Below are 24827 nucleotides of genomic sequence, written 5' to 3' on the forward strand. Positions count from 1 at the left end.
CCAATGTCATAGTTTGCCTCTGCAGGCGAAAACTTCCTAGAAAAAAAGGCGCAGGGATGTAATTTGTTGGTAATCGGGTGCCTTTGGGAAAGGACTGCCCCAGCACCCACCTCAGAGGCATCTACCTCCACAATGAATGGTAAAGCAGTATCAGGATGCTGCAAAATAGGGGCAGAACTGAACTCTTTTTTGAGGCGTTCGAAAGCTTGAACTGCCTCAGGGGGCCAAATACTAGGGTCAGCACCCTTCTTGGTCAAATTGGTGATTGGGGCAACTACCAGGGAAAAATTCTTGATGAATTGGCGGTAATAATTTGCAAAACCGAGGAATCTTTGGGTTGCTCGTAAAGAAAGGGGTTGGGTCCATTCCAGGACTGCTCTCACCTTCCCTGGATCCATCTCAAGACCCTTGTTAGAAATGTTAAAACCCAAAAATTGAACAGAGGTAACTTCAAAAGTACACTTCTCAAGTTTTGCATACAGATTATTTTCTCTCAGTCTACGTAAAACCTCACAAACATGATTCCTATGTTCAACTAGATTAGAAGAGAAAATAAGAATGTCATCAAGATAGACCACTACGAATATCCCCAGCAGGTCCCGAAAGATGTCATTGACAAATTCCTGGTACACTGCGGGGGCGTTACAAAGACCGAATGGCATTACCAAGTACTCGTAGTGGCCATCCCTGGTGTTGAACGCTGTTTTCCACTCATCCCCCTCCCTGATTCGAATCAAGTTATAAGCCCCCCTAAGATCAAGCTTGGTAAAGACTTTTGCACTTTTAACTTGATCGAAAAGTTCAGAAATTAGAGGGAGAGGATAGCGATTTTTTATGGTAATCTTATTAAGCCCCCTATAATCAATACAGGGGCGAAGACCACCATCTTTTTTCCCAACGAAAAAGAAGCCCGCCCCCGCAGGGGAACTAGATGGTCTGATAAAACCCCTTTCTAGGTTCTCTTTTATATACTCTTTCATTGCCTGGGCTTCGGGCAATGAAAGAGGATAGGTTCTACCACGAGGAAGAGTTGACCCAGGGACCAGATCAATTGGGCAGTCATACTGCCGGTGTGGGGGTAAGGTTTCTGCTGCCTTTTTAGAGAAGACATCAGTGAAGTCTGCATATGCAGCAGGTAACCCTTCTAGTGAAGTAGTTGCAACTACAGAGGGAAAACATACCCCACCACACATAGTACCCCATTGAACCACCTCCCTTGAGACCCAGTCAATCAGAGGGTTATGCCTCTGGAGCCACGGTAACCCCAAAATAAGAGGAGAGGAAGCACCCTCTATGAGGTAAAAAGCTATCTCCTCACAATGCAAGTTATTAATACACATGGAAAGAGTTACCGTATCCTTAGAGATTACACCTGACCCTAAGGGTCTTCTGTCCACAGCCATTATTCTCATGGGGGCACTAAGAGGAACTACAGGGATACAGAATTTAGCTGCAAAAGCAGTATCCAGAAAATTACCCTCCGCCCCAGAGTCCACAAATGCGGACAGTTCAACAGAGCCCGTAGGCCAAGTTAGTTTAATTGGTAACAAAATTTTAGAGGCAGATTGGGGAGAGGAAACTCCTGCACCCAAATGGAGCTCCCCTTCTCCATTTAGGCTTCGGAGTTTCCCGGCCTCTTAACACATTGGTTCAGAAAATGTCCCTTTTCACCACAGTACATACAGAGACCCATGGAACGCCTGCGTGCCTTTTCCTCAGGAGTTAGGTGGGATATGCCTAATTGCATAGGCTCCTCCTGAGGCAGAGGCACAGAGGGGTTAGGAGATTTCACATTAGTCACCACATTGGATCTTATATTGGTAACCCCAGGGAAGTTTGTACTCCTCTCACCCCTTCTCTCCCTTTGCCTTCTATCAACCTGGATGGCGAGGGACATAAGACCATCCAGGTTAGAAGGCAGGGGATAATTAACCAGACTATCCTTTACAGAATCGGATAACCCCAACCGGAATTGACTCCTTAGAGCCAAATCATTCCACCCAGTCTCCACTGCCCACCGGCGGAATTCGGTGCAGTACACCTCCGCATCCCTTTTCCCTTGGCGCAACTTACGAATCGCGGTATCGGCAGATGATGCACGATCCGGGTCATCGTAAAGAATGGCCATGCTGTTAAAGAAGGTGACTAGGGAACAACGAGCAGGGTCTGAGGAAGGCAGCCTGAGGGCCCAAATTTGGGGGTCACCCAAAAGCAGGGTCATTATGAACCTTACTTTCTCCTCATCAGATTGGAAAGAATGAGGAAAGAAACTAAGGTACAGCTTACATGCCTCTTTGAAAACGAAAAATTTAGTACGATCCCCACTGAACCTTTCGGGGAACACAATTTTGGGTTCATGGGGTTTAGATGAGTCTCCCCAATTGGCAGAGGAACCCACAGAAGGTGTTGGAACAGGAACAGATTGCTGCCGCGAAGCTTGCGTACCCTCCAGCTGTCGGGTTAGATTGTGGAAACCTTGCAGGAGGTAATTTTGCTTCTGTTCATGATCCTCCAAGCGCTGTAACAGAGTGGTAAGCAGCACTTCGGTGGTAGTTGGAGGAGCAGCAGCGGCAGCAGCTTCATCGTGACTTTCGTCCTCCATGGCCCGTGATAATGTCACGGCCGGCACCCAATACCAGAACAGGTGCTAAGTACCCTGGTCTCGGCTCGGCTTCACCAGTAGTGTGACCACTGTTGGGCTTCGGGAGGAGCCCTCAGCTTACTTGGGTGCCACCTGGACTTAACGAGGGGTACAAAGCGAGATGTTCTGGCTAGCAGAGGGGCACGGCAGGTAGAGAGTCTTTTGGGCCGAAGGTCACGGTACAAATGGAGCAGGCAAGAGAATCGTCAGACAAGCAGAGTCGAGGCAGGCGGATATCAGAATCGTCAGGCAGGCAAGGGTCAAACCGGGTTGTCAATCAAGGGGTTAAGCAGTAAGAGTTGTCGTAGGCAGGCAAGGGTCAGGATACAGATTTCAGAATAGTCAGGATACAGGCAAGGTCGAACACGGATAATCAGACAGACGAGATTCAGATCAGATGCACAAGGCTCAGGAAACCACTAGAAACAAGTTCTATCACAGGCACTGGCTGGGAGTATGAATGGGCCTTAAATACTTTCAAATTTCGCGCCAAAACGTGCGCCAATGCGCGCTGGCGTAATCACGCCAGCGCGCCTGTACCTTTAAGAGGCGCGCAGGAGACCCTAGGAGACCAAGATGGCGCCGGCGCTGGAGACAGGGGAAGGAGCACGGCGGCGTGGCGGCCGTCCACGCCGCACCACTAGACCACCAGGTAATTTTATTACACTGTGTTAAGCTGAAAGCTGACAACATCATGGTGCCCATGGTCATAAAGCAGATGCAGAACAGCTTTGTAATGCCTATGTTAGCCCAAAACACACACAAACCTGACTTCTTTAACGAGGAGTATAGGTCCTACAGGAATGAATTTAGTGGAAAAACAATATATTAAACAATTCACTGCATCTTTACTCTCACATAATTGCCTTTATAGGCTGTTTGGGCTGTAATTTTCTTGATATTTTGTCTTCTGCATATGTTGAACCTATCTAAATATATTTTAGTATTTAAAAAATACATTGTTTAACTGTATATATTCACTACACAATGTTTAGTGATATGGAATAAAATTATTTAGTATGTTGTTTGCATTTACAGAAATGCATTGGATCACTTGAGTACTATAAAAAAACAGCTCATTACATTGCTGGGAATCTTTTTCTACTATTTGAAAATGTTTAATGAAAATCTAAAATTAAAAGAAACAGAGGATTGACATGAGATATACTTTGTTAGATAAGAAGGGGGACAACATTAATTTCTTACATTATGCTATACTTGTTACTCTCCTCCAGATCCTGGAACAAGAATACTATTTTCAGAGCCAGAGCATGGTACAGTAATTTAAATTATTAATCTAGAAGAGGATGCTGCTGACAGTAAATGCAAATAAATCTACCCATTAATATTAGTGTAGTAATATATAACGTATAATCTACATGAGCCCCCCATAACGACTAAATTGGCCTTTCTAATTCATTATTATGTAGAGCTTTTCCAAAAAGTCCTTAAAAACTAAATCTATAGAGATCCTTTAGAATTGCAGTTAAATTGAAAAACAATATTTAAACAATCCACGTACTGTTATTATTTTACTGCCTCTTTACTTTCACTAAATTGCCTTATTAGGCTGTTTTGGCAGTAAGAAGTCATCTTGACATTGTGCCTTTTCTCTAGATGCTAAAGCTTCCTAAAATGTATTTTAGTATTTCAACAAAACAGTTTCTAACTAGATACATCCTCTGCTCTAAAATATGCATATAGGAAAAGGGAACGTTTTACTCACCACTAAACAATTCAAATGTATTAACTAGAGGGGTGCAATGTATGAGGGTGTGACCACAATATTCATATGTAGAGACCCTGAGATTTGGTTGTATTTATCTCAGGCATTTCCCTTGCTAAAGGACACCTAAGGGCCCTTTAGTTAACTCAGGCAGCTATGTCCCTTGCTGGGTCCAAATTAGTTCACGGAGATTGTCCACTAGATGGCACTGTGTGTCAATATAAAAGGGTTTAGCACCATGCGGTCTGGGTCTGTCCTGGGACTTTGCCTCACTGTGAGGTACTACAGGTCCTGGTCTGCTGGGAAAGCTAGTTAAGTGTAAGATAGTGATAGTAATATAGTAATAGTCGGTCTAGGAGTGAAAGTCAGCACAGGGTAGCTAGTGAGCAGATGTGGCTCCAACGAGGAGAAATAGTGGGGTTAGGACCCCATGGTATTTGAACCACTAGAGCAGGGACTACAGTGCGTGAGTTGAGGACCAAGTCCGGTGCCAAGATACAAGACCCCAGGCTGAGAAACTCATCCCTTAGTGCTTCACCAGAGGGATAGTGCCCAGTGAGAGTGGTAACTATTCCCCAAGTCTATTGTTGCTGTTACTTTGAGATCTATTGAATATTAGCCCATCTGATGTACCTTGTACCCCCCTGGAGTGAATACTACTGTTTGAAGCTACTCTATGATTACTGTGAACATCAAAGTGCTTGTGAACTACGACCTTGCCACTGTTCTCTGTTAATAAACCAGTTATAGTTTACTGCAAATAAACTGTCTGGCTGAATATCCTGCTGCATTGATCTACACCAGGTATCGGGAGTTGCAGGGAGTTGCACGGGTACACTGGGGGTCCAGGGCACACTACAAGCAGTTTTAGCCTGGTCACACACAGCCTTAATACACAGCAGGGCGGGAACTAGGGGTAAGCAGAAGAGTCACGTGCCTAGGGCGCAAAGGCAGAGGGGCGCCAGGCACGTACCTCTTTTGATGCTTTCCCTTAGTTCGGACCCATCTGTGGCTGCAGTTCCTGCTCAATGACGATTGTGCGCTCTTCCGCGCATGCGCATTTGCGTGGCACCGGTGCTTTCGTGCATGCGCACTCACGCAGGCTCGGCACTTCCGCGCATGCGCAGTCACGATTGGGAACGCCGTAGTCGGCCAGGTTGCCTTGGGCGCCTGGTCGACTTGGCCCGGCACTGATACACAGCAAAAGCTACACCTACGGGTGCGCTACACATACAAAAACAAGAAATCCTCTGCACCCATATAAATTTATTGAGAATATTATGACATTTTGTGGATATAGCTACTAAAAATGGCCTCCGCTTTATGTGTGTGTAATTTTGTAAGTGAAAAACAGTAAAACAACTTTTGCAGGTATCATTTATTTGCAAATGTTAATGTAGAGTTACATTTGATATCACCAACTTTAAAATATAGGAACAAAGGAAATAATGCCCAACGATAACATTGGTTTTGCAAGGTCCCTGATGCTAATTACCTAATTAGGCCTTAGTAGCTATTTTGAGTTGACAATTGCCAAGCTTTATAAAAATCTATGACACCCCAAACTTTGGGTTGTCATTCATGAAGGTATATGTAAAATGCCTGCTAATTTTGGTACCAACCATTTTGAATATTAACTATGTAAATACCGCTTAAATTGGCACCAAAATTCAGTGTGCAAACAAGCTATCGCTACCAAGTGTCCATTAGTATATACCAGCTGCCAAAAGAAATTTTATTCGCATATGAACAGCTCACCCGAAAGTGATGGTGACCCGGGTGTATGTACTGCCCTTAAGTTCACAATGCCTTAAACAGTATTAAGGGTAAATCGTCCAAAAGAACTCACCAGATCCAACGGATGGCTCGGGGGGATCGCCCCAAGCCTGTAGCTGTAGGTGAGTCACAATCAATTTTCAAAAATAGACGAGCACTCCGTTTCTATCCGTTCAGGTTAAAAGGTAACTTTTATTCCAACTATGTTAAAAACATCAGATCCCTTTTAACCTGTACGGATGGAAATGGAGTCATTCATGAACCATTGGTTCCCCTACGCAACTGAAGATAAAGTTAGCTGATGCCTACAAAGCAGGGGAGGTTACAAAAAGATTGCAAAACACGTTGGGTTTACAATTGTTCATAATGTAATCAATAAATGGCAGATAAGGAAAACTTTGGAAGTGCTGGGAACTGTGTGGGGGTTATGGGGCAGCCAGTGGCACAGGAAACATTGGAAGTGTAGAGGTAAGAATGGATTTCACTGAGTATCAACAAATTCTGGATGTCAATGTGAAACAGTCATCCAATAAATTGAAGCTGAAAAGGGATGCTTCCTACAACATGACAATGATCCTAAACCTAACTCTGAAGCCACCATGAACTACCTAAAGAAAAGCAATCTGAATTTTTTGGAATGGCCCTCATAGTCTCCTACATTAAACATTGCTAAAAATATGTGGGTAGATTTTAAAAGTGACTGATGGCCCAAGACTATCTCAGAATTTGAGATTATCTGCAAGGAATAGTGGGCAAAATCCCAAGAATTTAAAGACTTTTAACTGCATAAAAAAAAGATGTAATCTGTGCTGTACACACAAACTTTTGTGAAATTAAATGAAACTGTGCATTAACATTTGCAAATATGTCAGTTTTTTAACACACTAAACATATAATTTGGCAAGGGATGACCAAACTTTTCTATTAAAAAATACTATTCAACTATGTACATATTTATTAAAGCTGATTTGCACTTTATGGGCATTCTTTGAGTAAATATGAATACTCCAGTTATGTAACAATGTATATGACTAAATTCCCCCCAAAAATTAAAAGTTACAATAAATCAAAAATTATATAAACCATTAGAATATTTTTTTATAAACATGAATATACAACTGAACTGTACATCTCTATGTCCTATGAGCTTGTCAATATACAAAAATGTATCGTTTGATGGAGATTCCTAACTTGTATAGATAAAAAAAATACCCATACTTTATAATGCAATGCTAAAAAGGCCCTTAAAGGGGCAGTATACCCCCTTATTTAACATGACTGCAATGAATAAGGCTTGTGTCAAACATACATTTGCCTATTGTTTTAACCAGGAAAAGTCTATGGTTTTTGTTTTTTCTTCAACTAAACAGGAGAACCAGGGAGACTGAAGCTTCACCATGTTTGGTTGTTTGGTCATTGCAAGGTATATAATTAGACATTTAATTAAACAATAAACCTATAGACACTGTATCTGCCACAAGTTCTTGGCTACAAATATAAAAACATCATAAATATCAATGCAGAGAGTCTCTTGAGCAGTTTAGTGAGCAAAATGTATAGAATTACCCAAACGTAATTCCCAAAATATAGCTTGTACATTTTCATAGGTGACACTTTATTTCAGAAAAGTACAAATTAAAATGGGTCATTATTTTTAAGGGTCAGTCCACATCAGGAGATTCGGGGAGATTTAGTTGCCTGGCGACTAATCGCCTCTTCTTCTGGGCGACAATCTCCCCAAACTGCCTTTGTTTGTCTTCCCATCCGATATAATGAAAAGTCGCCTGCGCTGAAGCACTTCGCCCGAAGTTTCCTCGTGAGGCAACTCCAGGTGACTTCGGAAAACAAAGTGACTTTTCATTATAGCGGATGGGAAGACATGCAAAGGCAGTTCAGGGAGATTGTCTCTCAGAAGAAGAGGCGATTAGTCGCCAGGCGACTAAATCTCCCCGAATCTCTTCATGTGGACTAACCCTTAATGTTTGCATTCCAAACTACCATGGTCAAGTCTTGACCATGGTTGACATTTTATATTTTCAGAAATTGACTTAAAACTTGCATTTTACAGCATCTTATCTTCCATGTTTGCTTGTGTACAAAGATAAAATATGAATGCCAAGAGTCTACTGAACAGTACCATGTCCAATGCATAAAAGTGCATAAACCTTGCCTTCAAGAATCTTCTAACTTATTTATGGATACAGGTGTAAAAATCTTTCCTTCATACGAAGAGTATACCAGCGCTGTAAGCTTAGGGATAGACAACAAAAAATACAATATAGTGTAGTATTTCCAAATAAGGTTTGCACCTCTTTGTGCAGCTACTATATGGTGTGATCAATTATCTTCCACCAAGGGATTCAAATGCCCTTTTTACTAATATACGCAACCACCTCCTGTATGGGGTAATGGGTACTTACAAACGTTTAGTTTTGCCACTAGCATATAATGTGAATCTTTGTCCCAATCCTGGTTGTCTTTAGACCTCTAAAAAGATATGCTAAAATCGTGTAAAAACTTCTTTAATATGCGCACCTCGCCCCCCTCCTGGAACGCACGCATAAAGTTTCTACTGCGCATGCGCATCCATGGCCAAGACCCGTCCACAAAAGGCGCACTTGCGCAGTAGAAACTTTATGCTAATCTCGTGTTATACTAAAGCGGCGGGTTGCCATGGAGACGCGTGCGTTCCAGGAGGGGGGCGAGGTGCGCATGTGCATCCATGGCCAAGACCCGTCCACAAAAGGCGCACTTGCGCAGTAGAAAGTTGTAAGCCTTGAGGAAGTCGCATAGACGAAACGTGTCGGCTGAGCAGTGACGTCATCAGGGGGAGACCACGAGCGCGTGTCCCACTAACAACGCCAGGCAACTAAACATCCAGAGTGGAACGCAGGACCGGAGAACCCCAAGACGAACTGTGTTATGCTTATTTTAAGCGCACATATGTGAGTGCAATCTGTATTTTTATCCTTTTATTATATTAAAGAAGTTTTTACACGATTTTAGCATATCTTTTTAGAGGTCTAAAGACAACCAGGATTGGGACAAAGATTCACATTATATGCTAGTGGCAAAACTAAACGTTTGTAAGTACCCATTACCCCACACAGGAGGTGGTTGCGTATATTAGTAAAAAGGCACGGATAAAGGGCATTTGAATCCCTTGGTGGAAGATAATTGATCACACCATATAGTAGCTGCACAAAGAGGTGCAAACCTTATTTGGAAATACTACACTATATTGTATTTTTGGTTTTTTGTTGTCTATCCCTAAGCTTACAGCGCTGGTATACTCTTCGTATGAAGGAAAGATTTTTACATTGTGGTTGATCTGAGGGAGAACAGATCCTTTACCGGCAAAGGGAGTGAACTGCAGAAGCTTTGGATTTTATTTATTTCTTATGGATACAGGTGCTGATATGCACAAGTGCAGTTTCTAGTACCAACCAATCAGCAATTTGTTTTCATCACTGAATTGCACATTAGTAAATGAAAGAGCTTATTGATTAAGATGGATACTACTGTGCAGTTTAGCAATTTCTCATTTTGCCTTGAGGAGCTATGTGGTATCTGTCATACTATACTGAATAATCCCAATAGTCTTCTTCTTTCCATGTTGGCTTAATATGGTGACATAAAAGAAGGTGTGTTTGAAATATGCAGTGTCATGTAAAACATTTTCTCTCCTGCCCTGTTCATTATACTGGCCTGTATGCTGGGGTTTCAGGCCCTGAAGCTTCTTACTATGTATACATGATTTAGGTGGGTGTACAGGACCTTTGAACTGGTGGTTAGTTGAAGTAGTAATGTGGATACGTCTAGTATTCCTTATAGGGGGCCATACAGGTAGCAATTTGGATGCATATTTTTTGAACTGCAGTGGAGATGAGAAGTGAGTCAGTATCAAAAAACAGCAACAACAACAGACCTGAGCTGTATTTATATATACTTACATATTTACACAGTTTCCGTGTTAAACTGGATTGTATTGGATTTACTTGCACTTCTAGTAGGGATAGGGTATCTAAAACCTCCCTTGTACTTACCCAAACTTGCCAACTCCCTGAATCTGAAGGTAGAAGAAATTTTACATGGGACTCTTTCTCTCAGGTGGGCTCTCTGTACTGGTGGACAGGGCAGCCATCAGGGGGGGACAGGGGGGAGAGTTGTAGGGGGCCCCGAGGGTAAGGGGGGCCTGGCCACGCCACACTTACTTGATTAGCCGGGCCCCCATCTTTCTGAGAGCTGCAGACTTCAGGAAGGCATGGACGTTTAAGGGGCCCTGGCCACCAATTTTGGCCACCAATTTTTTTTTCTCATGTGGGGTCCTAGCCACCAATATTTTTTAATGGGGGGGCCCTGACCACAAATGTTTTTTTATGGGGGGCCCTGACCACCAATATCTTTTTATTTTTTATTAACATGTGGGAACCCTAGCCACCAATATTTTTTTTTTTTACTGTGTGGTGGGGGGCGGACCTGTGGGGTGGGGAGGGCGGACCTGTAGGTGGGGCTTGCAGTGGATGCAGCCCAGGGGGCCCAGGAAATTTTGTCGTATGGGGCCCTTCGATTTCTGATGGCGGTCCTGCTGGTGGAGGAAGGGCCAATCAGACTTACACACATAGAACTGATGTTTCAAATAACTTGGACACCAGTGATTCTTAAAACAAATAATAAACTGTTTATTAGCTGGATCTAATACAGTTTGGTTAATACATAACAAATGGTACACATTCAGTGACTTCATAACTACTAAAAACTTTTGATCCTCTAGATGGTATTCACACAGGTATAATATTAGCAAAACCCAGAAGTATCACTCACTAGTCCCCAGTGCTTCCGAATACTCACAGTGATTAATTACTACAGGAATCTCCTATTTCTGAGCATAGCCACTTGAGTCATTATGTTGAGAATTGATACCTCAGGTTACTAACTTTCTTGGTGTCCTCGTTGAGCATCTTGTTTCTCTACTATCTGCCCTGATTCTGCCTCTCACTCCTACAGTGAGCAATTACAGATCTGTCCTGACACTGTCTTCTTGTACAGAGGCCTACCTCCACCTCAGGCTCTCCAGCACCAACCACTCCCTCAAGCAAGTGGGGTTCAGAAAAGACCAAGCACATAGTGGCTTCTCTTTTTAAAGGGGACCTGTCACCCAGACATAAAATGCTGTATGAATGTCCCTTTCAAATTAAACATGAAACCCAAATGATTTTTTATTAAAACTTTCATACCTTTTATAAACGTATTTAAAAATATCAGCTGCCAATCATGTATTGTCTTTCCCATCACTATGCCAGAGGCACAGCAATGACTTGCACAGTCATTTCTTCACTTTATAGATGTCAGCGCACTCCACTTCTGCTCACTGTCTATAACTGATTAGCCTATGCATGGGCATGTGCATCAGGTCCTCCTTTCTGGTGCATACAATAGATTTTGAGATACTGCAAAGTTTACCTTGATAACAGTTTCCACAAAACGGCACCTGCTTATATGCCCAAATGTGAATTCCAAATGATGAAACAAACACAATTTTTAATATGTAAATTGTTCTTGATTAGTATAATACCACAGGGTTTGGAATTATTTCTTAGGGTTACTTAAGTTTTGGTCAACACAGTTCACATGCATAAACAATTCCTTTCAAATGCGTAATTTAAAGGGGAACTCAGGCTTCCAAACCAAAATTTGATAACAAGGCCCTCATAGAGAAACCCCTAATATACCCATCACAGTTACCTGTTTTCTCAAAAAGTAGGAATAAGTGCAATTTTCTATGCTGAAATTGTAACAGCTTCTCCACAGTTTACAGACAGCATGCAGGAACTACATAACCCACAATGCATTGCACTGCGATGTTCCATTCCATATTGAAATCACGTGTGCAGGGAATTGCAGGGTTTGGAGGATACAGGTATAGCTACTGCATGAGATCTAGCACGCATTTAGTTGCGTGTGGCACTACAGGAGTCCTGTGCCTCCCCTATATAGGAGAGCAGGTACACTTTAATATGGCTTGCTTCCACCCAAGGTCAGGACAGGCTGAACTGTAATACCCCCTACCTGGGAATACACATAAACAGTGCAACGGTTGATGGATTTATTTGGCAGGACACTATACCTTTAAATTCCAGTGATACGAGTAGCCTGCCAGCCAGGAGCAACTTCACTCAAATAACACAGCTGATGATCTCTGAACTGCTGAAGGGAATCCCTACTTATGTGGCAGTTGCTTCAAAGTCCTGAGAAGGACTCCCTTTGGTTTTCCATGCCCTGAGAAGAGCACACTTTGCTCTTTAGAGCACTGACAAGGACCCCCTTTCCTTCCGCACCCTAAAGAGAGCACACATTTCTGCCACTGGGGTTCCCTATTAACTTTCCCCCACAGAAACTCTGGGAGTATGCATACTTTGCTTGTACTCTGCTGCTTCTCTCTCCCAGCAGCACTTTCTCTCTCCCTCTTCCTTCCTGTCAGTGCACAGAGGGTGGCTCACAGAGGGTGGGGCTCCTCCCCCCTGCTTGCACAGAATCAATACAGAGGAGAGACAGTGTACACACCTCTCCTACACAGGTTAAGAGCAGATGGCTGCTGATACAAAGTAACAATAGTCAGCCAGCTCAGCAAAGTAGTCAGACAGATCAGCAGGAGAGCAGGGGACTAGGCTTAGGGAACTGTTCCAGGTGTATTTTGCTGGGTACATCCCTATAATATCAAGCAAACAAACCCTCAATTTACACTTTGCTTCCAGTTTCTCTCAGGGTCTGGGCTTTGGCCGCATGCTTTGTCTGTTATATTGTTTGGAACACACATTTCATTGTCTGCTTGAACCTTTGTGGTCACATGGTGTTGCTGGGGGACCAGCAGTGTGGTATAAGCAGTACCTGGCACAACACCCTTTCGTGTTTTTTCAAAACCAAATAATACAGGAAACTTTTTTTGTTTATATGTCTGGTATGAATTAACCTACTTCATTAGTTTGACTAATACATATATGCCTGAGAAAAACAGAACAGCCAGCAAGCTATCTTGACAGAGTGAGGTTTGTCATACATGCAGACAAACAGTCAAGCTATTTTACTGCTCAAACCGTTGCCACTGACAGTTTCAATTTGAAATATTCCTATTTACCTGCACATGACACTCTTGACTAGGGTAAACTACAAATCCCGAACAGTCTTGCGATAGGCGTGGGCGTGGTGAATTCAATTCGCCCAATCCCGAGGTGGTTGGGCGGGCTGATCGTGTATTCTTGTGTTTTGATTGGTCTTCAGATGCTAAGGGCAGGGTAAATGCTTGGCGAGTACCGGAAACGTTGTGATTTGAAGTTGATGTGTATGAAGAGTTTGAGCTCAGATGAGAGTGGCAATTGCAAGTAGTGGTTGTGTCTCTGGTAACCTGAAGGCAGAGCCACCCACGATACAGAATTATGTCTGGTGAAAGGTTCTCCTATATGGACGAGGGTACCTTACGCAAGCTTGTGAGTATTACAATCGTACGGGACGGCGGTCTCATCCATCTTTCACTGGCAGTCTAGACTAGCACTAGTAACTCGCGGAACCTCGTGTGTCAGTGTCTAGTCACGGGCTCTTGTCGCCAGGAACTCTTGTCACTGCCTTTGTGTCTGGCTTTATGCGCTACAGGTGCACAGTTTATGATGTGGCTGCCGCTTCTGCTCTGTGTGTGTGACAGTATAGACACCTCGGGAGACTCGCATTATCTTGTCGCTCATTTGTCTTTGGGTACCAGGCTGTTGTGCTGGGCTCAGGAGATCGGCACGTCATTGCCGCTTCTTTTCTCTATTGTGCGTTTGGGGCAGAGTCTGATCACACTCATTCCCGGGTATCTTCGCCTGAGGGGCCGCCGCTCCCCTACGAGTCGCAGCGACTAATGTCTGAATCAGCTCCTCTCCTGGTTCCATTGAACCTGACTCCTTTGTGCTCCAAATCTGCCTGTCCCATGTGACCGGTCTCTGCTGGTGATTCAGCTGTCTCTCATGGAAAACCTTTCTCTGTCTCTCACTCATCCTGATGACTATACAGTGTGCCATTAACATCATTGCTTGTCATTATTTTCTATCCTCCACTGTTTAGCTACATCTCAATATGTGACTCTTTTTAATGTACCATGTGTGTTAAAAATGTCTATACATTAGTTAAAGGGATTGTTTACCTTTTGAGTTCATTTTTATTATGATGTAGAGCATGAAATTCAATTTGCAGTTGGTTTTCTTTTTTTATCATGTGTTGGTTTTTAAGCTATTTAGCTTTTTATTTAGCATCTTGCAATCTGGTTGCTATGGTCCTTATCACCCTAGCAACCATGCATTGATTTGAATAAGAGACTGGAATATGAACAGGAGAGGCCGGAATAGAAAGATGAGTAATAGAGTAGCAATAACCATACATTCATAGCCTTACAGAGCATTTGTTTTTTAGATGGGGTCATTGACTCCCATTTGAAAGCTGGAAAGAATATTAAGAAGAACGCAAATAATTCAAAAACTACAAAAAAATGATCATTGAAGACCATTATTATACATACAGTGTTGCACTAAATTGTATTATATGAGCATTGTACTTTCCCTGTAAAATAAGATGTGGCATCTCAGTGTAGGTGTGACGCTCTTTTGGGAGTTTGTTGAACCTGCTGAGCAGAGTTTACTCTGTATATTCATACAGAACTAACTTTTGAGTTTGTCAGGTAAAATACGTTTTTTTCTTTTTAACGCCAATGAAGCAGAGTGGTGCCTTTGTTAGTGATGAAGTGTAATAGGGCTGCTTGTCATAGTAATAATGACTACCAGTATGTCCTTCTGTGAATATATGTTGTCTGCTGCTGTTGCCTCTTATGCTTGTGTTACCAAAAGTAAAGAGAGAAAAAAATTAAGATTGCAGTTTATTGGCATCCTATTGTGTATTCAATCATTGGAATTGGCAGTTTTGCTCCCCTAAAGTAGGAAAGAGCTTCCAGCTGGCTATTTTTCCAGCTGGCTATTTTATTGAAGGAATACTTCTATTTTATTTAAGAAATACTTCTATTTTATTGAAGGAATGCATGTGGCTTCTCCACTCTCTGGTGGAATTTGCAATTTACAAGATTCCTGGTTTCAAAACATTATATCAAAATCAACTCCAGGGTATTCCTTTTTTATAGTTCACATTTCTGAGCACAGTCAAACAATTTTATAGTGCAGATTGTGGAGATGCACAGAGATGGGTTCTGCCATTGTCTCTCTCTCCCATGTGTACCCTGGAGTTGATAATGATATGCTGCTTTGAAATCGGGAATCTTGTAAATTGCTAATCCCACCAGAGAGTGGGAGATTTTTATTGATTGAAGAAAACACCATTGCACTTTGCTTTAATTCACGTTTCCTTTTGAAGAAAGCACTACAAGCACCTTTTTTTTTTTATTTTTTACTTAATTATAATTTTATTTGAGAGCACTTTGTAGAAATCACTATAGCACTTTAGAACACACAAGAATCATCTGTACACAAAGTTTCTATGGTTCAAGACACACAGATTATTGTTGAAACACCCTGGTGACTGCACTGAATATTAATATTGCTCTTGTGTAACTAGAAGGTAGTGGCTCGTGTTTATTGTGTGTTCTACCAGATTCTGAAGGAAAACGTAATACTGCAATGATATATACGTTTTTAATGTTTAACTTTGTTTACATCACTTCCCTCCCTTGTCAGGGTGTGAATATTGAAATGATGTTGCCCAAAAATGGGTAAAAACAACAACAGAATAAAAATAGGATAGTTATAAAGTGTTGTAGACAAGTCATTAACTTGTGGAAAGTGGAAAGTTTTTATTTTTTTTTATATTCCCTCACACTTCCAATTTGTCCAGGCCAGTGAGGCACAACAGGACTGGAGACCTCTGGGTTTCCCTGTGTTCAGACTGTCAGTCTGACCCTGGGTATCTATGCTGTAAGTTGTTAATGAAAATGCTTCTAAATCACAGTAAGACATGTTGGGAGCTCTTATTTCCTTGACTCCAGGACTTGGGTCAGAACACAGGCACTGTAAAGATTCAAATCAATCCTTGTCAATAATTAATCATCCTTTATATTCTATGCATCCATCCAAAGGTCTGATTGCTTTCCTTCTGACTGTACATTAAAACACAGTTTCCAGTCTTAGAATGTTTGTTTTAGATTAATAGCCTCATTACTACCTTTAACACTTGTGATGTCATTAAAGCAGAATTCAACCCATAATAATAAAAAAAAAAAAAAAAACCTCCCTCCTCCCCCCAGCCTACCTGCCCCCCCCCCCCTGGACAAATGCCCCTCATCCCCCCCCATGCAGATTCTGGCCTCGGAGTTCATGGCAGCCATCTGACTCATGAAACTGTTCTAAATTGATACATTAGTTGATACATTTCTTAGCTTTGGCCCTGCAGCGAAATCCTTGAGTTTCATTAAAGGCAGCTGTATTAATAATTATTAATACACAGATGGTGCTGAGACATGTATCAACTAATATAAGCAAATTGTAACAATTCAGATTCTGCACCTGGATTACTGAGCTGCCAGACTGAAACACCAGAGACAGGAACATTTAAACTTCAAACGTCCATTTTGGAAAAACTATAAAAAATGGACAGCAATTGGGAAAAAAAGTATTGCTTTTTGGTGAGCAATCTGAATCCAACTGAAATGAAAAAAATATATGAACAACTCCTTTAACACTACAAAAAAAAGTATTAAGATTCAGTAAAGAACCTTTCTTCTCGGCATCCAAGTTGAAGTAAAAGCTGGCTGAGTCTTCAACAGCTTTACTTGGAAGCAGTCCTCACTTGCAAGTTAACAGTAATCCTCTGAAATTCCACTCAACTCCTGCCCCATCATCTCAGTTGTAAGCATGCACCAACTGTTATATAGTTTGCCTGCTCCGCAGCATCTACATATTTGTAGCTGTTGGCTTTGTGTTTTGATATACCAATAGGAAGGGGTTTCGACTCCCCTGAGTGAAATGCTCATGTAGGATAAGGGTAGTGTTTCTGACAATGATTTTGTGTGTGTGTCTTGCTATTTAACAAATTGAATGCACTGTGCCTGGCGTGGTGGTTCCAGGCTGCAGGTTCCCAGGGCATGTGCCAAGATTTAACATCAGATTCTCTAGGGAGCTACAGTTAGTTACACTGTATCAGATAGCCTAAAACAATTAATAGCTTGCAATCAGGACCTTTTCTGGTCTTTGTAATTTTTAGATAATTTGTTCCACAAATAATTTCATGTTGTAAATCCTGTTGTTAATTATTTGCTAAAATGATTCAGATACTCAAGTCAACCAACTCCTTTGGTGAATTCACAGCTTATAAATGAACTTTCCAGGAGCAGGCAATGGGCTTTTATTGATTATTGAGAGGACCTTGATGTAAACACAAATACTGCAGCTAAGCCTTATCAGAAAGGTCTATATCAGTGATCCCCAACCAGTGGCTCGCGAGCAACATGTTGCTCACCAACCCCTTGGATGTTGCTCCCAGTGGCTTATTTTTGAATTTCAGGCTTTGAGGCAAGTTTTGGTTGTATAAAAAAACATATGTATTGCCAACCCAATAGCCAATCACAGCCCATATTTGGCACCCCCAGGAATTTTTTTCTTGATTGTGATGCTCTACAACTATTATAACATTTGATCTATATAAATACACTATTAAACCCTCAAAGTAACACCGATCTTAGTCTTCTGTCAAAAGAAACACCACATTTCTTTCCTTCTATTGTGTACACATGGGCTTCTGTATCAGACTTCCTTCTTTCATCTTAAACCTCCAGGGCAGGGCTTGAGCTTGCTTAGTTTGCTCCTGCCCCCTCCCTGCTGTAGTCTGAGCCCAGAGCTATGAGTGAGCAGGGAGAGACTCAGGCAAGTGATGTCACACCAAGCTAATATGGCAGCTGCTATCCTAAACAAACCGCACTTTTATAGCTGTTCTTTAAGGGTGTGATCAGATAGTATTCTATCTGAATGTTTAAAATATGTTTTGCTATGAGTTCAATTGGGTAGGTGGATGGGTTTCTGTAGATAACACAGCAATTATCTTATTACAGTGAAAAGTTTGAATATTTGCTTTGTTTGGGACAGACACAGCATAGCACAGATTTAATGGTGAAACGTAGGGGTGTACCCTTGGCCAAGCATGTGCTTGGGAGCTAATAAATTATATGTATATAAACAAAAGGTGCAATGCTATATCTGTCCTTAGAACCTGATTTTAAAATCAAGTTTTGAAGACATACAATTGTTTTTCAGATGCGATTATTTATTGCCATATGTTTGTGTTTATTTGAATAGCAAATATTCAATATTGGAGTTAAATATATAGTGGTATGTTTCTTCTTGTTGGCTACTAAGCTCTTAAAACAAGTGTTAAAATGTTTTTGGAGTACATGAAGGTTACAAAAGTATGTTAGGTATTATGTGCGGAGTCTGACTGACAGGGTCTGACTGACAGGGTTGTTAGGAGTACACTTTCTTCTCTAGTCTAGGATATTATGGTCCCTAGATATTAAAAGAAAACTTGTGCTTTTTTTTTTAAAAAAAAAAAAAAAACTAAAAAACTTAAATAGTACAAATATCTTCTGTTTAAACAAGTCACGCACAGGAGCAGTTTCTGCTTGCCTTACATGCCAGTCCATCCGTTTAACAAGATTTTCTGATGTAAGTGATGAAATACTTTTTAAATCTATGACTTTAATGTTGTTTCAGAAGAGCTTCTGTGATCTTTTGTTTGTAAATGTTTTCTCCTTATTAAGCAACTCAGGAATTCCTAAGGTTTTTGTGCACGTTGTTTTTTTTTTAAACTTTGTGGGCTTAGTTTTCCTCTACTGTATAGAATTCATAATGAGTTCATATGAAGGTAATTGACTAGACTGATCTTTTCCTACTCATATTAAGCAATCAATGCATAATACATTCTGGGCAATTAACACGTCTATGGTACAGAAATCCTTTTCTTTTCCTGTTTTTTCATACTCTGCCGCTCCTGGGGGTCATGTTGTAAAATATTAGCCAACGTTTTGCATAGCATTTTCCTAGTTGAAAGTCTGCCGTGTGCACATTTCAACATATTGATGTAAGTTGATGCACACAGAGTGGTTTATGCCTTAAAGACTGAATTCTATTTTATTATGTAGGTGAGGCATAGATTAGAGTACATTTATTATAAACAGAGGCCAAGGATTAACAGAAGTCTGAAGATTTTACAACAGGTAAGTTAAGAGCAGACTGGGAGGGGCATGCATGTGTGAGCCTGTGTGAAGCATGATGGTGGAACAAGAGTGTATCAGAAATACAAGGAATTAAAATACAGGTATGTTATACAGAATTCTCGGCACTTGGGGTTTTCTGGATAACAGATCTTTCTGTAATTTGGATATTCATAACTTAAGTCTACTAGAAAATCATATCAACATGAAATAAACCCTGGTTTTGCTTATAAGGATTAATTATATCTTACTTTGCAAGTACAAAGTACTGTTTTATTATTAGAGAAAAAGGAATTTTTGAAAATTTGGATGATTTTGATAATATGGGGTCTGTGGAAGAGGAAGTGTTGGAAGGCAGACCTTTTAAGACGTGTTAAAAGTTGCTTTGATTACTTTAATCTGCAACTTTCCAAGTCATTTCCCCTCTTATGGAACTGCTGCTGACTGAATTTTATGGTATATACCTAAAGTATTTAAAGGAAAACACCAAACAAATAAACATATGGTAAAAAGATGCATAGATTTCATTTTCATTCATGAAGTAAAAATGTCAATATAGCTGCTGTTCAAAGCAATCTGTCTGTCCCATTCTCTAAATGTTCTTCTTTATATGCCTGATAATATAAGTGTGCAAGCCATTGTTGCAAATTGCCACAATCACTCCTGCCACACTATATCAATAATGCATGTAGTTCAGCATTGGAGGGAACAGTAAAGGTGGCCATAGACGCAAAGATCCTATCGTACGAATTGACGATTTGTACAATTTCGGATCGTGTGTGGAGTGTGCTGACATTTTTCGTCCGGCGGAGTTTGGTCGATCGAACAGGTTTGGTTTTGACCAGACCGATCCCGCCGGAGCCCATTGCGGATCATTCGGCCATACGTTCAGATTACCCTCTGATATAGCCATGCTCGTTAATGGAATATTGGGGAAAGATCCGCTCGTTTGGCGATATGGCCACCTTAAAGGGATACTGTCATGGGGAAAAAAAATTTTTTTTCCAAAATGAATCCGTTAATAGTGCTGCTCCAGCAGAATTCTGCACTGAAATCCATTTCTCAAAAGAGCAAACAGATTTTTTTATATTCAATTTTGAAATCTGACATATTGTCAATTTCACAGCTGCCCCAAGTCATGCCAGTAAACTCTGGTGAAAGGGATTACATTCAGTAAAATTCGCACTTTACTGAATCTGCAGAGTAACGTCCGTTCGCAAGGGCAAAAATAGCATGGTGATAGTGTGAACAAACGCTAGCGACGGTCCCATTCGCTAGTGAATATCGCCTACACCTGTTGGTAAATTTGCGATGTCCCAGCGGATGGGATTTCTGGTGAAATGTCACTAGCTTTAGCCACTTCACCCTTTAGTAAATCTGCCCCAATGTTACACCACTGAGGCAGGTGTCAGTGACCCCCCCCTCCTATTGGGACACCGACACATCTTTATACCTTTAGTCGGGCCAAATACTCCTTCAGTTGTGTGGGTGTGCACCCGTCTCCAGATGCGCCAAAATTCTTTCTCCATGCTGGGTTTCCTAGCGACCCCTTCTTAGTGGTGGTGCGGTATAGCCTGGCTTCTTTCATAATAGAATGCTTGTGCACCATTTCTTTGCATTTTTGTGGTTTTGATGTTTAAATTCTCCACTTTTCTTTTCCTCCTTGCCCAAGCAACTTGCTGCTTGTTTTGCATGATCCTTATCTGTACCTCACAATTGCAGTTTGTTTGTTAAAGTTAGCATGTTCCTTGTTGGTATTGCAGCAGTAAGTTCTGGGGACCCAAAAGGGTTTTTGTGAAGACCAGTACTAGCAGGGGTTCAACTAAATTCTAAAGCGACTAGCTGCTACTGACTGAATGCCTCGGGTTCCAATCACTAGCATGTAATCTTATACTCTTGTGCCATGCAACAAAGGGGCGGGGTCATTTTTTCCCAAGAGGTTCTGTGGTATTTATCAGCGTCATATCAGTAATGTGACAGGAGATATTTATTTGCCTGCATCATACTAAAAATGTTTCCTTTAGGCACAGCTTGTATATAATCATACCTTGTCTTCAGAGCATATTCATCTTCCGTTCACTATTCAATTATAGCCTGCAATGGAACATAAAATTACAGTATTAGGTTAAATAGTTTCATAACTAGCATGACATCATTTGTACCAACCAGCTCAGTCTTCCCAGTATAAAGTAATAAAAGTCAATGGAAACTGTCGGAACAAGTGCAATCCAAGGAACTCCACAAGAAAATTGGATGCCATCACTTCATAAAACCCCAAAGTCTGACTGTGTTTAATTTCTTGTTCCTTACAGAGGAACATTTGGCTGCTTCTATGCCTCCTTTTCTAAACCATGCTTGATTTAAAATCTGCATCTTAGGTTTTAATGGAATACAAAATGAGGTGTATTTATAAGCAGGAACTAGTAGAATAAATGTTTTCTGTGTTATAAACAATGGAACAGACGCAGATGTTATAACTGTCCGTAAGTTCCTTAAAGATTGAAAATATGGTAAACACAGACCTCTAGTGATCAGCAGTCCCCTTTTAATCTTTTAAAGTAGGACTGTATACAGTGATTTATGGTGACATGGGAAGGATCTGAACTGAACCACTAAGCAAAGAATCGGTGAACCGTATATGGCCAGTCCTGGGAAATCAGAATAGAAGCACCACAGAAGAACAGAGTTTCATGTTGACATACTATATAAGCAAAGACTGAATATAGGTCTTTTGACGTGTGGCAAAGTTAGATTTTTTTAATCGAGAATATGCCTCTCATCACATATCAGTTATATAATATATGGGATTCACTGTTTGAGGGATGCTTGTTTATTATAGTTCATTGCAGTTGTAAAATCATATTGCGCACTTTGTCATTTACTGCTGAACATATGACGTTATGTGCAGACGCCCAATTTTAAAAACATTTCCAAACACTTTAAACAAGGTTTGCTTGGTCTATCATTGAACATGGTTCAATAGGCAGATCCTGAGAAACTGATTACCGTATTGCCTGGCGTTGCTAAGAAGACTTAAGCTTGCCATAGACTCAAAGACTAAGCTGTACGAAACAAAGGTTCGTACGATTTTCGGTCCATAAGTGGATCATCCCAGCATTTTTTGTACCATGGTGATCAGTTGTTTAGTCGATCAGACAAGGTTTCTGTCAGATTATGATATCTCTGCATGTTTTGTCCCAATATCAGAGGTTGACTGTCCCCATTATTCCTCAGACAGTACGATTGCTGTCTATTAATGTCCAGAACATCATCTGATTTGTTCTTTTTACTACTTTATTTAATCTGAATGGTTAGTACTAGGTCGGGAGATTGCAACACACTATTATTCATCGAACATAATGATAAAATCTGCATGTCTAAGGACAGCTTTAAGATATCTAGGGTCTAAGATTCTGTTGCTGGTCATGCTCCAAAGGCTTCAAACTAAAATGGACAGCACTCCATAAACAATAAAATGCCTTTATAGGCGTAATGCAGACAGAGCAATGGTTCAAGCCAAAAGGTTATCTTTATCAGGCTCAAGATTTTGTATCTAAAACAAAGTAATGAGCATTTTCAAGACTATCTAACACAACAAGTATGTAGGATGCCTCAGCACTAGGAAAAAATTGTAAAATTGAGAAATATCTATCCAGATTGTATTGTTGACCTGATTTTGTATGTTATAGTAGGATTTCATATATACATATATATAAGGGAAAGAAAAACATTCATCTTTACAGGGCCTTTGCTTGCTGTACTGTAATAGCTCCATTAGAAGCAGTTGTCGAATCATAGAAGCACAAAGGCTATACCAATATTCTTTCTTTGCTTTAGTTAGATACTCAGTCCTAATTCATTTTGCATAGTTTTTGTCTTCTAAAAAGGTATGTGATTGCATAATTGTGTCAGACTTCATTTTATTGGGTTTTCATCTGCAGGAAATGTATGTGTTGCCTATGCCAAAGGTTTCTTAATCCTGCTGCATTACATTTAGGCACGTCAGCAAAATTTAGAACTCCTGGTGTGCCAGAGAGTCTAGCATACATACCAAATCCTGTATTCCATACATCCCAAAAGGGCCTCCACCAGACTGTCTGGAGCCAACCAGTTACGGGGATCAGTTTACCCCGCACTACCCAAATTTCCTTGCTTTCCTTTGCATCTCACAAGCTGATGAACTGGTATATTAATGATATTTTGCTTAAGTTGGTGCTACACCTTGGCAAATAAGATAAGGTCATGTTTATAGGTAAGGCTGCATGTTTTCTACTTAAAGGAGAACCAAACTCTAAATGAAATTCTTTTATATACTGAACTTCTTGCACTAGCCTAAACATTCAGCATCTCTATTGTAGTATTGCTTCAGGTCTTCAAAGTTGTGACAGGAGCTCCCCATCTTGGATTTTGTTAGACGTGTCCGTGACACGCACATGCTTATTGTGCTCTGAGCAGCTGTTCAGAATCGAATCTTAGGGGTTGTCACAAATTATCAAGGAGAAAATGTGGTTTCCCTGTCATAAGATGATGCTACAAGCCTGATTATTAAATGCTGATGCTAACTTAACTTTGTTTCAGAGCTTTGATGTACTAATAATCTCTATTATTTACTAATGCGTTTTATATTGACATATGCAGTATAATGTTTGTTGGTCCCTAAGCTCAGTTACTACTTTTTCCTTCTGGTGTACACCATTTATGGGTGTCCGGTGCTAGATCTGGATGACCTTCTCTTAGCCAACAGGTCCTGTATGAACCAGCAGCACACAAGCCTCTTTATAAAGGGCCCAGTGGGGTCCGAAATGTTGCCCTTACTTTGTATGTACATAGGCTAAATAAACAAGGGATTCGCTTGCTTCCCTTCAAATCAGTGTGCTGCTGGTTCATTTTTACCTAAGCTCAGTAACTGACAGCAGCACAGAGCATGCAAATCAGCATAAAAGAAGATGAGGAGCTACTGGGGTATCTTTGGAGCCACAGATCTTCATGACTTAAGGACTTTGGGCTGGTAGAGAAACCCATTACCCAATCTCTTTAATGGAGAAGGAAACCCTGTCGAAAAAAAAACCTCATGCCCCCCCCCCCCCGGAAATGCCCAATACTTTATACTTGCCCTTCATCGCAGATTCTGGCAGGGAACTTTACAGCATCCATCTTCCGTGCCCTCTGTAAGCTGACTGGGAGATTGGTATGTCGGCACATGCGCAACTTGCTGGTTTTCGAAAACTGCGCAAGCACCGAAATTGACGGAGATTTCAGATCTCCCAGTCAGCTTACCGAGGACCCGGAAGATAGATGCCGTGAAGTCCGCTGCCAGAATCTGCGACGAGGGGTAAGTATAAAGTATGGGGCAATACGGGGGGGGGGGCAGTTAACCAGGAGGGAGGGGGGTTCTACATGGGGTGGGGGGGTATGTTTTTTTTCTACAGGGTTTCCATCTCCTTTAAGAC

The 24827-nt window shown here is 41.1% G+C and overlaps 1 protein-coding gene across 2 annotated transcripts in view; it reads left to right on the forward strand.

Annotated features, from left to right (window-relative positions):
• Positions 1 to 13441: 13441 nt before the first annotated feature.
• Positions 13442 to 24827, forward strand: part of smtn.L (smoothelin L homeolog) — an 82162-nt gene continuing 70776 nt past the window's right edge. The window contains exon 1 of one of the 2 annotated variants that reach the window (XM_018242908.2): positions 13442 to 13627. In XM_018242908.2, the coding sequence (XP_018098397.1) occupies positions 13577 to 13627 (51 nt within the window). In that variant the 5' untranslated portion in view covers positions 13442 to 13576. 2 annotated transcript variants of the gene reach the window in all.

This window comes from Xenopus laevis, chromosome 1L (assembly GCF_017654675.1).
Source record: "Xenopus laevis strain J_2021 chromosome 1L, Xenopus_laevis_v10.1, whole genome shotgun sequence".
Taxonomy (NCBI): Eukaryota; Metazoa; Chordata; class Amphibia; order Anura; family Pipidae; genus Xenopus; species Xenopus laevis.